Genomic DNA, 15,931 nt, shown 5'->3' on the forward strand with positions numbered 1-15,931 from the left:
GAGTTATTTCTGTCCCAAAAGCAATACATTGAGAAGGTACTCAAGAGGTTCAATATGACAGATGCAAAAGTGGTTAGTACTCCTCTTGCTAAACACTTCAAATTGAGTATTAGTCAGAGTCCATCTACTGATGAAGAGAAAAAGGAGATGTCTCGTATTCCTTACTCTTCTGCCGTTGGTAGCTTGATGTATGCTATGGTTTGCACTAGACCAGATATTGCACATGCCGTTGGCACTGTTAGCAGATTCATTTCCAATCCTGGAAAAGAACATTGGGATGCAGTAAAATGGATATTAAGGTATTTAAAAGGTACTGCAGATTTGAAGCTGTGCTTTGGCAATGGCAAGCCTGAACTTGTTTGTTACACAGACTCTGATTTAGGAGGCAATCTTGATAATTCAAGATCCACTTCCGGTTATTTGATCACTTTTGCAGGGGGAGCTGTTTCTTGGCAATCTAGACTACAGAAGTGCATAGCTCTATCCACTACAGAAGCCGAATATATTGCTGTCACAGAAGGTGCCAAAGAACTATTATGGATGAAGGAGTTTATTAATGATCTTGGCTTTGAGCAGCCACGATACATCTTATTTTGTGATAATCAGAGTGCTATCTGTCTCACCAAGCACTCCACTTTTCATTCTAAGACCAAACATATAAATAGAAAGTATCATTGGATAAGAATGGCTGTGGAAGAGAAATTATTTGAGGTTGAGAAGATACACACTGATGAAAATCCTTCGGATATGTTGACAAAGGCGGTGGTTGCAGATAAACATGAATTTTGTAGAAAATTGGCAGGCATGAAGCCTGTCAATAGTTCCTCTACTTGAAGACACATTTGCCCCCTTGGCTGGAGGGGGAGTTTGTTGGGCACATGCCCATGTTGTCCAGCCAAAGGCCCAATGGCCTAATCCTATCCTCTATTGGTTTCCAATCCTATTTGGAATTGGATTCAGTTTATTCCTATTTTGAGTGGGTTTTGGCTTTAAGAGAAAGCACCACTCATGATCTATAAATACGACAACCTTGGAGAATCATTCTATGCTCATTGATACAAGTCTTTGAAAGACTTAAGCACATAAGAGTGGGTTTTGAGAGAGCTTTCATCAAGAGAGAAGAGAGAAAATTTTTGACTCAAATCACGTTTTCCTACCAGCCTCAAATCACGTTTTCCGATTTGTTAACCGTTGGATCGGGCTAAAATTTTGACTGAGTGTTCATAACATCTTAGTCTTGGATTTGAACGGTGGAGATCGGATTTGGAAGCTCGTAGCATCTGATTTCGAGCCTCAAACAGCAGCTTCGTTTTGTGGATTATACTCTTTCTTCAATTGATTAGTTGTTGCTCTTGTTGCTATTGTTGCTCCATGTTTGGCCCTTGTTGTGTAGCCAATTTGGAGAACTTTTGTAACCCTCTTATTGTTATAGTGGAGCTTTTTGGATCTTTGTGATCCCGTGGTTTTTACCTTCGATTTGAAGGGTTTTCCACGTTAAAATTTGATGTTCTTTATCTTCTTTATTTTCGAATTTGCCTCTTCCTCGACATAACATGATTTTGGCCAATTAAAAAAATAACCAGAACATGGCTTCTTATGATTAATTGCTTGCAATTAACGGGGAAAAAGAATGCAATTATGTAATCTGTTTTTCCTCCTGTATTCTACTTTTCTCTACTTCCACACAAATCGAAAAAAGAATGAATTTATTAATCTATCACCCAATCAACCAAAATATGCTTTCTAGCTTCCCTTTCAAAATACTTTTTTCTTTCAAACAACTCTTTTTTTTTTTGTGAAATTCATGTTCATAATTTTTTCTTTCATACTTCGGCTGGCAATTGTTCTTTTTTTTTTTTGGATTTTCTGAAATCATATTACACCTATCTCCCTCGGCTCCTTTCCCGCGCAAAAAAAAAAAAAAGTTTTTGTAATTATTTTAAAGTATTATTTTCTTCCTTCTTAGGGCATCTCCAACAATCACTCTATTTTTTGCACCATTTTTCACTCTAAAATGGTGCAACACCAAATCTACTCCTACAATCACACTATTTTTTACACCAAATTTTCTCTCTCTTCTATATTATATTATTATCTTCTATTTACTTTTCATTTTTTATTTCCTTCAAACTAATACTATCTTTTTTCTTTTTTCCATATTCATTATATATAATTCACATTCACCACTTATATAATCATTTATTACAAAATTTTACATGAAGGATAAATTAACAAAAAGTGAAATCATTAATAAAACATAATTAAATAAATATTACATCATAGTCAAATTTAATTTAAGTACCACATAAATATTTAATTTTCGCCTCTATTCTCCCATAAATGCTCGATTAATGCATTACGAAGTGCCAAATGCGCATCTTTATCCTTAATTTTTTTGTGTCGAATTAAAAATTGTTCAAATCGGTGATCTTGATCTACTACCTTTTCTACCGTAGGAGTTGGACATTCACGCGCATCTTCAATTGGTGCATTAAGATCACGCTCGTCCTCAATTATCATGTTTTGCAGTATAATACATGTGGTCATTATATCACATAGGATATAAAATAATATATAAATATAATATATACAAAAATTAATATATCAAAAAATAGGATATAAAATTAAAATTATAAAAATCTTAATATAAAAGTTAATTATATACACAATATATAATTAATTAAAAGTTCAACAATTAAAAAAATGAATAAAATATTATTAAACCAAATATAGAGTAATGAATAGTGTTGCACCAAATTTGGTGCAACACTATTCATGCTCTATAATAGAGCAACAAATGGAGTACCATTGGAGCAATTTTACTCTATTTCTTGCACCAAATTTGGATTTGGTGCAAAAAATAGAGTACCATTGGAGATGGCCTTATATATACACCTCTCTTCTTATCAATAGATTTTAACAAAAATAAAAGACTTAAAAATTCTTCAGAAAAATTTGAATGAGTTTTTGATTATCAAAAATTATTTGGTGACTTTCTATAATAGTGATACCAAATAAAGTTGAGAAAATTAGTTTGATAAAAGTAAAGTTAGAACTTAATTGCATATCCTTCTTCTGTTGATGGGTTAGTAATTGGGCCTTGTAGTTATTGGGCTTGAAACTTCAGAACCCGAATACTGTCTCAGGCCCAAATAAAATACCCAGTATGGTAGAACTTCTAAACCCGTTAACCAGGTGAAGAGCTTCTTCTTCGTCGAGAAACCCTCCCCTTCTTCCACCTCAATTTCACCAATTTTTCCAACTCTCTATTGCAAAATCCTTAAAAATGCCTTCTGAAGACTCAAAGCCATTGAAAAAAGAGGAATTTGATGATGAAGAAAGCATTGGTTCTCTTTTAAACAACAAAAAGAAACCCAACAACAATGCAGCTTCAAAATCTCAGCCTCCTAAAAATTCTAAGGTGAAGAAAGAAGAAAACGATGACCATTTTGAAGAACCCATTTCCAAAAAGACCCCTAAAAACCTCAAGCTCAAAAAAGAAGAAGAATCCTCATCCATGTCCAAGAAAAGCTTCAGTAAAACTGATAAAGTTAGTTTCTGTTTACACTTTTTATTGTGTTTGTTCTCTTTTCTGTTTAAGTTGTTACTCCCCCATATCAATTTATGTGATGTTGTTTGACTTGTCACAGAGTATAAGAACAAAAGAAAGATTTTCGAAACTTGTGGTCTAATGTGAGTTTGTATTGATAATAACTACAAGTTGTAGACATTCGTGTGGTTATAAATCATCTCATAAGGTTAAAATGAGGAGATTACAGTTAAATTATTTCTAAATATAGAAATGTGTTATTTTTTTGGACCAGCTAAAAAGATAAGAGTACCACCTAAAATGAGGCAGAGGGAGTTTTTAGGGAAATGACATTGTATAGCGCTCTCAAAATAATAGCCGAAAAATGTATATTTTTTGTGTATATATGTGTTTCTGTGTGTTATATACAAAAAAACAAAAACAAATATTGTACACTTTTGCAGCTGCCGGATGTACTAAAAGTGGTCTTTGCCCTATTTATTATATGGTTTTAATGTGCAGAAAGTTGTGAAGAAAGAGGAGGTGGAGGATAAGAAGAAAGGAACAAAACATGCTGACAGTAATGTGAAGAAAAGAGAAAAGAAAGTTTATGATTTGCCTGGTCAGAAGAGAGATCCTCCTGAGGAAGTATGTTTTTTATAACTTATAGTTGTGAATTTGATGGCCAAGAACATTCTTTTCAGATTTTTAATATGATATACTATTATGTTTTGGATTTTTCAGAGAGACCCATTAAGGATTTTCTATGAATCCTTGTACCAGCAAGTGCCCAACAGTGAACTAGCAGCTATCTGGTATACAATTTTCCCTTTTGAACAATTTTGGATAAGTTATTCATATGTAGCTCTGTTGCGTTTTGCATTATTGAATGGTCGTCAAGCTGTCTCTATCTTCTTTCAATTACTGATTGCTTTTAAAAAGAGAAACTTTGAATGTTATGATGCCCTTAAGGACAATATTTGCTCTTGTCCTCACAGATTATATGTGATTTACCTGGTTGATACTTCTATATTGGATCATACTTTCATTTGGTCATACACTTATTATGGTTTGGAGTAGGAAGATCAGAAATATGGTTGTCATCCAGTGATTAACTATTACTAGTCTGAATTTGGGGATAAAAAGTGGTTTAGAACTATTCATTATCAGACAGAAACAAGAGTTTTCTGTCTTTTGCTTAAAGATTCCTCACAAATCCCAATGAACTATGCGCTTGCCCCTTAGATTGCATGGTTAATATATTTTCTTATTGTACAATGGATAGTGGAAACATGAGACGTGTGCTTGAATATCAATGTGCATGAAAGTGTAAGTAGGCTGGAAGCAGCCAAGGAAACACATGTATGATATAAGCAGAACTATGTTCAAAAGAATAGCCCTCACACATGACACTTACAAGTCGCTTTTTTTTTCCTTCTTTTAAACAAAGAAGCATTGCATAATATAAGTTGTGGGTTTAGTACTGAATGCTTAGTGAAGATGCTAATGGAGTTCGTATCCAGTGGACAGGGAATATGCACTTTGACCTACAAATTTGGCCACCATAGTTATAGCCTACGAGGTTGAGCGAGTGATGATCGGTCTAATTCACAATTTTAGTTTGGACACTCAGAAATCATCTTTCAAGTATTAAGATCCGGAACAAAAACTTATATTGTCATTGCAGTTTCATCTACAATGAGAAAATGGATAGTTTCAACCAGTTGACTGTAGATGATAATTTCACTTTATTGACCATGATTTAGATGCAGTGTGTAAAGCGGTTTGTCATTGAGCATGGGTAGGGAATTCAGATAAAATTGATAATCGAAATAATTTGTTGTAGTCATGGTTGTTGGTAGTGGTTATAATGCAATAAATATGCCCATCCTGAAACTTAAGCATGCAAATCTTTCTCTGGAACTTTGTTGGTTGACGTTCACTATTTTGTTATGTTCAAATCATATGGCTTTTGCATGCATAAAGAATGATATTTGAGAATATCAGTGGCATCACTTTCTTTATATCACTTATAAAGGATACAACATCATGTGACTTTAGTTGGTGATATTTTATGAAGATTTTGATGTTCTATATGGTTGCTATTATTTTTATGGAAGATCCCCATAATCTTTCTTTTTTTTTTCTGAAGAAATCTTACGGTTTATTTATGGCTGTCCTTTTGAAGAAATAAAAAAAGCTACAAAGTGTGTAGGACATTATCTGTATTGCTTTTTTGAGACTTCGCACCTCACATTTTTTAAGCCACTATGGTGTGATGCTAAAACACTATGTTTGTTGTCTCTCATCTTTGTACTGATACAAATTGTCACCCTTTCTATCTCACGGTATCACCCGGATCTTTAAAAGAAGCTTTTGAGGTTATGCAAATGGAACTAGTTTCTTCTGTGAATTCGGAGTCTATAAATGTGTGAAATAGAACCATACAAGCAATGTCTATGCATGGGTAGTTCCTAAACAATTTCTTTCGACCGTTGGTGATACCATAAATTGATCTTGATGAATCTCATTATTCAAAATGTGTACTTGAAACTGTTAACTTTAATGCCAAGTTTGTCCGTAACGGTTCTGAAAACTCATCAACCATGCATTGCTGTTGGATTTAACTTATTATATGCTTCTAATGATATTTTTGCAGGATGATGGAATCTGGTTTGCTTCCCAGAGACTTGGCAAAGAAAGTTTTGGAGAAGAAACAAAAGAAGGCTCAACAACAAAAGCTTGGTTCACCTACGAAAACTGTTGTGACTGTGAAAAAGACCACAGATTCTGTTACTGTTACGAAAAAGACATCGTCAACCCCTCTATCAACACAAACAAAGAAAACACCAGATTCTGGAGCTAAATCGAAGCAGCAGTCAAAGAAACGGAAGAAGGATGATTCTTCTGAAGATGAAGATGAAGACTCAGATGATGACTTTGTTTCATCTCTGAAAAGTGCTAAAAAACAGAGAGCAGCTTGATTTCTTGTATTATTTACTAATGACATGCTATTTCTGATTATAGAAGAGAAAATTAACAACTAGGCACCATCATATAGCAGAGTTTGCTGTGCTAAATCTTTGTAAAACATTTCATTTGATGAGCTGTGATTCTCTGTTACATGCTTCTCAATTTCCAGCTACTTGTATGATCTATTTCAGATGTTAGATTTGGAGAAAACCATTCCAAAATCATTGATCTATTTAACCATTTATTCTTTCTTTTCCCCGTTTTCTCAGGCTCTACTTAGATTTGGTTACAGCTATAATTATATTAGCTTCCTATTTAATTTTAGTGATTGCAAAAATAACCTTAAATCTTCATTAGTGTTATAAATAGAATTTTATTTAAGGTGAATCTCTATATTCTAGAGAGATTCTATGGTTTGTTACTTGGTGGCTAAGTCACTTTCCCCCTGTAAATAGAGGGTTCTATTCCATTGTAATTCATCCCATGTCAATAAGAATTCTCTCCCTCTCTGCTTTTCTCTGCAATACTCGTCTTCTTCTTTTATTATTTTATAACACGTTATCAGCACGAGACTCTAACCAATTGAGTAGAAGCATTGAGATTGAGCATAATGATTGTCAATTGTTCCATGAACTTCCTTCATGATTAAATACTGAATTTAAGGTATGTATTTTACCGTATTTTTCTCTTTTATTCTATAATTTGATTTTAAATACAAGCAAAGAAAATAAATTTTGATTATAACTCTAATGGAGTTAATAAGAAATTATAACCACCTGAAGTGGTAAAATTCTCTGTCTTGCCATGATCATTCATGTATGATTGTGGGCAAAGAAGTGGAAACTCGTCCCATTGAATTTGCTTCATTCTCATTCCCTTAAGAGAATGTGGTAGCAATATGTAATAAGTCCGAAAGAAGACAAAATTATTACCATGAAGGTATCAATGAATGTGGACGTGGCAATAGACGAAATTATAATCGTCATCATTGTGATAATGAGAATAATAAGGATTCTCAAGATAATCCTCCACTCTGTGAAAGTAATATTTGTCATCGATTTGACATGAGATTTTATAAAGCACATACAGATGATTATGGTCCATTCATGATGTAAATGTGACAACATCTGATTTATGAATACATATTCATTCTTGGAAGAATGTGAACGTGCTAGTGGTAGTGAATATACCACACTCACCTCTAGAAGGAGGTTTGAGATGATATAAGAAAATAATGTCATTATTATGGCATGAATGGTCATTGGTCACATACCTATTGTATGCCAAAATATTTTGGCAATGTGATTATTAAAGGACAACAATAATGCAAGAAACATATCTTGCATATAATTTTGACCATGACCATAATGGTATAGCCTTCTCCTTAAAAGAGATATTCATCATATGGATGTTGATAAATATGTGATAGTACAAAATTAATTGAGAACTCTGCAAGAGTCAATTATACTATTTTGGAGAAACACAATTTATTACCAATAAGGTATTGTGTTGTAGTAAGTCTCAAAGAAACTTATTCAGTTTCCAAAGTATAGCGAAAGCGGTTGGTTATATTGAGACTATAAATAAAGGAAAGATTTAATATCTTCTATTACTACAACTTGTAGCGGGGTAATATTTATGTGAAAAGTTACCCACTTTATTCTCCAGTTTGTACTACACAAATAAAAAAATACCACAATAAAGTGGATGTTTATTGATATAAAAACTCATATCATAATAAACTTGGAGTTTATTGATAATTGCACATGTCATGGTGTAAACCTGAACTTTATCAATATTGATAATTTATCAGTTGGCATAATTGGTTTAGCCATATCAATTTAAGTATGATGTGCAAAAATAAAAGAGAATTCACATGGGTAAATATTAAAGAACTAGAAAGTTCTTGTGATGACCCAAACGGTCATCATTTGTTTTAAATTAAATTCTGTGCTTTCAAGGCCTTGAAAACCTCATTTATAGTCGCCTCGAATTGCTTGCACAATCCGGGCGCGTAGCCGGAAAGCTTAAATGTGAAATTTTGTGAAATATGTTAAATTTTGATATTAAAATGAATAAATTTGACTTCCGTCAGCATTTTGAGTAAACGGACCCGGACCCGTGATTTGACGGTCCCGTAGGGTCCGTAGAAAAATATGGGGCTTGGGCGTATGCCCGGAATTAAGCTCCGAGGTCTCGAGCCCGAGATATGAATTTTTAAGTGAAATTGTTTCTGAAAATATTTAAAGAAAATTTAAATGAAATCTGATTTGAAGGTAATAGTATCGGGCCAGTATTTTGGTTTCGGCGCCCGGTACAAGTCTTATATATGATTTGAATCACTCCTGTAAAGTTTGGTTAAAAACGAACGTCATTTGACGGGATCCGGACCCTAAATGAGAAATTGATGTTTAACAGGAGATTTTGGAAATTTCATTGATTTTTGAGGTTTAATTCGATGTTCATGATGTTATTTTGGTGATTTGATTACACGAATATGTTCGTAAGATGTTTTTGAGATTGTGTGTATACCTGGATTAGAGTTTTGAGGGCTCGGGTGAGTTTCGAGTAGGCTCCGGGATGCCTTAGGCTTAAGAGATCAGATGTTGCAGGTTCAGGAAAATATTGCAGGTCTCTGACTCCTGCGCGGTCCGCGAGAAATCGCATGCGGCTGCGGAGGGGCCAGCGCGGCCGCGGTCGCCTCTGTGCGGTCCGCGGTGGATGGTGTGCGGCCGCGGTCGGCTTTGTGCGGTCCGCACGGGGCTATGATCTGCAGGTCTTCAGGGAGGCCTGTGCGGCCGCGGTCCTTTTTGTGCGGTCCGCACAGGGAGCTTCAGAGGGATATAAATAAACGGGAATTTCAGTTATTTTACACTTTTCAAAACCCCAAAACATAGAGGCAATTTTACAAACAAACTTTCTTCTCCAAAACGATTGGTAAGTGATTTCTAACTCATTTTCATCACTCCTCAACATCTTCTAACACGATTTCAACTTCAAATCAAAGATTTTCATGGGGAAATTGGGTATTTTGGGTAGAACCTAGGTTTCTCAAAAATTGGGGATTTGCACCTCAATTTGAGGTCCGATTTCAAAACAAATCACATATTTGGGTTCATGGGAATGGGTAACCGGGTTTTGGTTCGAACCTTGGGTTTTGACCACATGGGCCCGGGGGCATTTTTGACTTTTTGGGTAAAACTTGGAAAAACTTATTTTCATGCATTGGGAATGATTCATTTAGCAATTATTAATGTAATTTAGTAAATTGTGACTAGATTCGAGCGGATTGGTGGAGAAATCAAGGGGTAAAACTATAATCGAGGCTTGAGTTGAATTCAAGGCATCGAGGTAAGTGTTTGGTCTAACCTTAGCTTGAGGGATTAGGAGTTGAGTCTTAATTGCTATTTGTTTTGTGTTGAGCACGACGTATAGGCATGGTGACGAGTATCTATACGTTGGTGTCGAGCATGACCGTGGGTCTTAAATTGATAATTCTTGTATTCTTAATGGATTCTATGAAAGCTTGATTGATGATTCTCGATACTGAGCAAGGATTTAGTTTATTCCCGTGGACTTTAGTTATGACTGAGTATTGGTATTAATTATGTCAAGTAGAAGTTGAATAAGATTGGTTATAGCTGACTCTCCCTTGCCGGGATATTCGATTTGATATTTTGCCTTGCCGGGAAGTTATTATATTGTTGTTCCCTTGCCGGGAAGATATTATATCGTTGTTCCCTTGCCGAAAAGTTATTATATTGTTGTTCCCTTGCCGGGAAGATATTATATCGTTGTTCCCTTGCCGGAAAGTTATTATATTGTTGTTCCCTTGCCGGGAAGATATTATATCGTTGTTCCCTTGCCAGGAAGTTATTGTATTGTTGTCCCCTAGCCGGGATTATTTTGTTATGTTGTGTTAGATTTATGAAATGGGAGCGGGTGGTACGCCTACCACAAGATTGATGAAATAGGAGCGGGTGGTACGCCTACCACAAAATATATGAAATGGGAGCGGGTGGTACGCCTATCACAAGATTGATAAAATGGGAGCGGGTGGTACGCCTACCACAAGATATATAAAATGGGAGCGGGTGGTACGCCTACCACAAGATTGATGAAATGGGAGCGGGTGGTACGCCTACCACGAGATCGATGAAATAGGAGCGGGTGGTACGCCTACCACGAGATCGATGAAATCTGAGCGGGTGGTACGCCTACCACAAGTGATTGATGAAATGGGAGCGGGTGGTACGCCTACCACAAGTTATGAGAAATGGGATCGGGTTGCACGCCTGCAACAAGATGAGCTGAACATGAAAATTGTCTTTATTTCTTATTTTCGTGTTAGAAGCTAGACTGTAGATTTCTCCTATATTATTCCTGATATTCTATATATATCTGTTATCCCTGAAGCATGTCCCTTCCCCCAGTTTTAATTGTTTATTTCTGTTGCCTCTTTGTTGTATTGTATATATATATATATATATATCTGCATAGGTTTATCTGGAGTCTGGTCCTAACCTCGTCACTACCTCGCCGGGGTTAGGCCAGGCACTTACCAGCACATGGGGTCAGTTGTGCTGATGCTACACTCTGTGCTCTTTTGCACAGATCCAGGTGTCGGAGCAGCTTACAGTGCGCAGCAGTAGCCAGGGAGTAGTCCTTCAGTCCACGAGATCCCGAGGTAGTCCTGCAGGCGTTCGCAGGCCCGGCATCTCTTTTATCCCCTTTTCTGCCCTGTTTCCCTTGTACCGAGACAGAGTTTCATTATTTTGTTTCAGACTTTGTATTTAGCATTCTTAGATGGTCCGTGAAGTGTTGTGACACCAGGTGCTGGGTAGAGACACGTATTGATGTTTAGACGCTGTTGCTATATTTTCAGTTCATATTTCTGCTATCTTTTATTAATCACAGTATTTTAAATGCTTATTCATCTTTAATTCAAATTGTTTAATCATGGATAAAATGAGTTAGGATGATGTTTGCGAGTGTTCTTGGCTTGCCTAGCTTCCACGAGTAGGCGTCATCACGACTCTCGAGGGTGGGGATTTCGGGTCGTGATAAGTTGGTGTCAGAGCTCTAGGTTACATAGGTCTCACAACTCACGGACAAACTTAGTAGAGTCTGAGGGATCGGTACGGAGACGTCTGTATTTATCCCCAGAGGCTACTGAGTTAGGAAAAATTTCACATTTGTTCTTCCTTATCGTGCGGTTTAGTTTCTCAAAGCTAATTGAATTTCTACTCTGTTCTTTCGCAGATGGCGAGAACACGCGCTTCCTCATCTTCTGATCAGCAGTCCGAGACCCAGGCAGCTCCCGCTAGGGGCAGAGGGTGAGGCCGAGGCCGAGGTATGGGCAGAGCTCAGCCCCGAGCAGCAGCACCAGTGGCGGAGCCTTAGGTTGACTTTGACGAGGGAGTTCCGACCCCAGCCCCAGCAGTTTCGGTGGGCCCAGCTCAGGTCCCAGAGGGGTTTATTGCTACCCCAGTTCTTCAGGACGCTCTGGTCCGATTGGTGGGTCTCATGGAGAGTGTTACCCCAGCAGGTTTGCTTCCTGTAGCACCAGTCGTCTCTCAGGCTGGAGGAGGGGCCCAAACTCCTGCTACTCGCACTTCGGAGCAGGGAGCTCCCCCGATTCAGACTCCACCAGCTCAGCTAGTTGGAGCAGCTCAGCCGGGTGTGGTAGTCCAGGCCGGTGATGGGGCAGCTATGTCTGCCGATGCTTTATGGAGATTGGATAGGTTCACTAAGTTCTTCACTACTACCTTCAGCGGTGCATCTACCGAGGATCCTCAGGATTATTTGGACAGCTTCCACGAGGTTCTTCGGAACATGGGTGTTGTTGAGACCAATGGGGTTGATTTCGCTACATTCCGGTTGTCTGGATCCGCCAAGACTTTGGTGGAGGGATTATTGTATAGCTAGACCAGCAGGATCTCCAGCCTTGACCTGGGAGCAGTTCACACATCTATTTATGGAGAAGTTTCTCCCTATTACTCAGCGAGAGGCCTATCGGAGGCAGTTCGAGCGTCTCCATCAAGGATCCATAACAGTCACCCAGTACGAGACCAGGTTTATTGATTTGGCTCCACTGGGAGGGAGAGAGTGAGACGGTTTATTGATGGACTCATCCAGCCTATTCGCCTCCAGATGGCTAGAGAGACTGGGAGCGAGATATCATTTCAGGAGGCGGCCAATGTGGCCCGGAGGATTGAGATGGTATTGTCACAGGGGGTGGTCATAGAGCAAACAAGAGACCCCATCAGTCAGGCCGATTCAGTGGTGCCTCGTCTGGAGGCAGAGATTCATATAATAGGGGTCAACCTTCTAGGCCTTTCCGGTCAGCCCTCCAGGTTTCTCACGATGCTTCTGGTAGTCGTGGTCCTCAGATGCAGTATCCCGATCAGCAGTCCTTCAGTGCACCACCACTTCAGAGTTTCCAGGGTCGTTAACCCCAGCAGCCGAGGGCTTGTTTTACTTGTGGCACGAGGCACATTGCTAGGTATTGCCCTCGCGCGCCAGGTGGCTCTCAGCATCAGAGTTCTCGTGCCATGGTTCAGGCACCAGTTGTTCCACAGCCCGCCCAGCCAGCTAGAGGTGGGGGTAGAGGTAATAGAGGTGGAGGTAGAGGTCACAGAGGTGGAGCTCAGACCGCTAGAGGTGGAGGCCAGCCAGCAGCAGGCCGACCCAGAGAGGTAGATCAGAGTGGTGGGGCCCAGCCCCGATGTTACGCTCTTCAGGCCAGGCCCGAGGCAGAGGCTTCAGATGCGGTTATTACAGGTACGGTTCTGGTTTGTGATAGAGATGCTTCTGTGTTGTTTGATCTACGTATTCGTATGTGTCATCCTATTTTTCCCCGTATTTGATCATGCCTAGTGATGCATTGGGTATTCCTGTTTATGTGTCTACGCCGGTGGGTGATTCTATCGTGGTCGATCGAGTCCATCGTTCTTGCGTTGTGGTGATTGGGGGTCTGGAGACCTCGTGTAGTATTTGTTGTCTTTTAGACAGTTGGTTGTACTTTGACTATTATATTGAGGAGTGGTAGTTGGTTATCCACCCTATCNAGATTATTAGAGGAATCTATAATTGCGGGTTTAAAGGCGGGATTAGGAATAACGAAGCCTTGGGTGCAATCTAAATTGAATTGTGCTAAATAAAGTAAGCTAGTGTATCTCGGGAGAGTGCAATAGTAAATTACTGTGATTACTCGGGAGAGATTTACGGTAAGATTAGCGTTCATGATTGATAGAGATGTGTGGGTAAATTTGTATGAGCATAAACAGAAGGGATTCCATCAATAGGGGAAATCATTGCCTTAGCATTTTTCTCATAATTGTTTACAACCTTATTAGTTTAGTTTACAGCTATTTAGTTACTTGCAAGCTAGTTGTTAAAGAACACTCAACTGAGATTTGAATATTTGGGAAGCTGGTTCTGAAGACTTAGTGGGTCTGAAGATAGCAGTTGATAGGTTGACTCTTTGTGGATTCGACCCTGGGCGTAATACTCGGGTTATATTTGCAACGTCCGCAGAGTCCTTTTTATAAGGCATAGTTGGGCGTGATCAAAAACCGATCAAAGTCGGTCGATTTCGTAAAACAAACAAAAATTAAAAAAGATTATTTTGAAAAACCGACCGACTTTGGTCGGTTTTTGGCCGGTGTTTTGACCGACCAAAATTGGTCAGTCGACCTTGGTCGGTGTTTGCCGAATTTCTATTATTTTTGTTTATTTACTTTTAGTGATGGTAATATAACTTTTGTTATTTAAATTGTGTTAAATCTCCTTGCTATCGCATTTAACTTAAATAATAACTAGAGCGGAATGGCTTGATCGTTCAGACACAGAAAGCGTGGCTTCTTGAAAGGGAAAGGAATAGCACTTGCTTTAACTTGTCAAACTTCAAATAGTAACTAAAAGAAATGTCGGAGAGCATTTAATTAACTCACTTGTGTAAATAATTTTTTATACTTTCACTAAAGAAAATTTAAACTTATTACTAAAATGGTTGGAGATATTATCGGTCACTCCCATTGATGAAAAAAAAAAGCCAGCCCGATATCCAAAGCATCCCGTGTTTACTTAGGACTCGGGAAGGGTGGCACTTTAAGGAGTGTGGATGTAGATAGCCTAGCCTAATATGCAAGCATTAGTGGCTGCTTCCACGCCTTGAACCCTTGACATATAGATCACATAAAAACAATTTTACTGTTGCTCCAACGCTTCCCTGACTCATATTAATACAAAAAATTTAAAAAAGAAAAATTGTGAGAATGACAAACTTTTTGTTCTTGAGGTTGTTGCTACACTATTGGATGTAGTGAGTGTGTAGTCGTTTTCAGCAAGTAGAAGTCGGGAAGAATCTTTGTGAGTCATTCATTGGTAATTGGTAGTACCAGCTTTACGATAAACAGCGACTTGAACAGACCAAACAAACTATAAATAGGCTCTCTACAAACCATGTCATGATTCTTTTTTCTTTCTTTTTAAAAATAACATCGCGATAAACTGGTGCGTAATTTTGCCATTTCATTGAATATTTGTTATCTTGTCACCACAGATACAAAGACAAATGAGAAGAAATAGCTGCGTATGGTATAAATTACCCGCTAAAACTTTGACATATATAAAGAAATCGTCTAGCAACTTTTGTCTAGGATAGAATTTGAATTTTAATCTCACATGATTTTGGCTCGCTTCATTGATTAACAAGTCATAGCAAATCAAGTCAATCATTCTTGATGGAAAATAAAATTGAAAAATTAAATGTAAGAAGGTAAAAACACGTTTTTGACCTACAAGGCAAGAAATTAAAATACTTTCTTTGTTTAAATTAGTATTCTATTTAAGTAAATTAGCAAGTATATCAGTTCGTAATTCTGAAATTGAAACCTAAGAGAATATGTGGTGGGGACAGTCAAGAATGGAAGTGCCACAGATCCTGACGACAAAGCGCAACTGGAAAGAGAGGAAAAGTTGATCAATAATGAATAATCTACACTAAAGTTGTGTCTCATCTAATTTTGCCCTATACCAATGCTTTTTGACGAAGCTGATTGAGTGGGATTTTATTTTTGTTTCTCATTTGGTGACCTGTATTGCTTTGGGAACTTAATTAAATCAAATTCTTAAAAGTTATGCTAGATGAATCTTTATTAAACCATTATTTATGTTTTGATCCCATTAAAACAAATTCGAAAAAATTGTCCCACTTCAGAATTTTAAGATATGCCTGACAGAATTTTGAAGCACTAAAATTTCTGACGATTTAGCGCTACAATTTTAAAGCACCAAAAAGTATGACGATCACAAGAATTTTTAGCTACAATGCTGGAAAATTCTGATGATCTGTTAGGACCGGTGGCAAAATCCTAACGATCACCATGACTGCTACGTACGTACTTTAGAATTCTAGCGATGGAG

General features: G+C 37.8%; 1 protein-coding gene across 1 annotated transcript; it reads left to right on the top strand.

Annotated features, from left to right (window-relative positions):
• Positions 1–3,186: 3,186 nt before the first annotated feature.
• Positions 3,187–6,754, top strand: LOC109244245 (uncharacterized protein DDB_G0283697). The gene is made up of 4 exons (XM_019411301.1): positions 3,187–3,550; positions 4,052–4,177; positions 4,274–4,344; positions 6,189–6,754. The coding sequence occupies exons 1-4, from the start codon at positions 3,287–3,289 to the stop codon at positions 6,511–6,513; spliced, it is 786 nt and encodes a 261-aa protein (XP_019266846.1). The 5' UTR covers positions 3,187–3,286; the 3' UTR covers positions 6,514–6,754.
• Positions 6,755–15,931: the final 9,177 nt, after the last annotated feature.

Source organism: Nicotiana attenuata, unplaced genomic scaffold, assembly GCF_001879085.1.
Source record: "Nicotiana attenuata strain UT unplaced genomic scaffold, NIATTr2, whole genome shotgun sequence".
Classification (NCBI taxonomy): domain Eukaryota; kingdom Viridiplantae; phylum Streptophyta; class Magnoliopsida; order Solanales; family Solanaceae; genus Nicotiana; species Nicotiana attenuata.

What these genes read in the sequence shown, in the direction of transcription:
- LOC109244245 (XM_019411301.1), top strand. Translation starts at nt 3,287, where the DNA reads ATGCCTTCTGAAGACTCAAAGCCATTGAAAAAAGAGGAATTTGATGAT. An exon ending in GCTTCAGTAAAACTGATAAA is followed by an intron (nt 3,551 to 4,051) that starts GTTAGTTTCTGT and finishes TTTAATGTGCAG; the next exon opens with AAAGTTGTGAAGAAAGAGGA. An exon ending in AGTGAACTAGCAGCTATCTG is followed by an intron (nt 4,345 to 6,188) that starts GTATACAATTTT and finishes ATATTTTTGCAG; the next exon opens with GATGATGGAATCTGGTTTGC.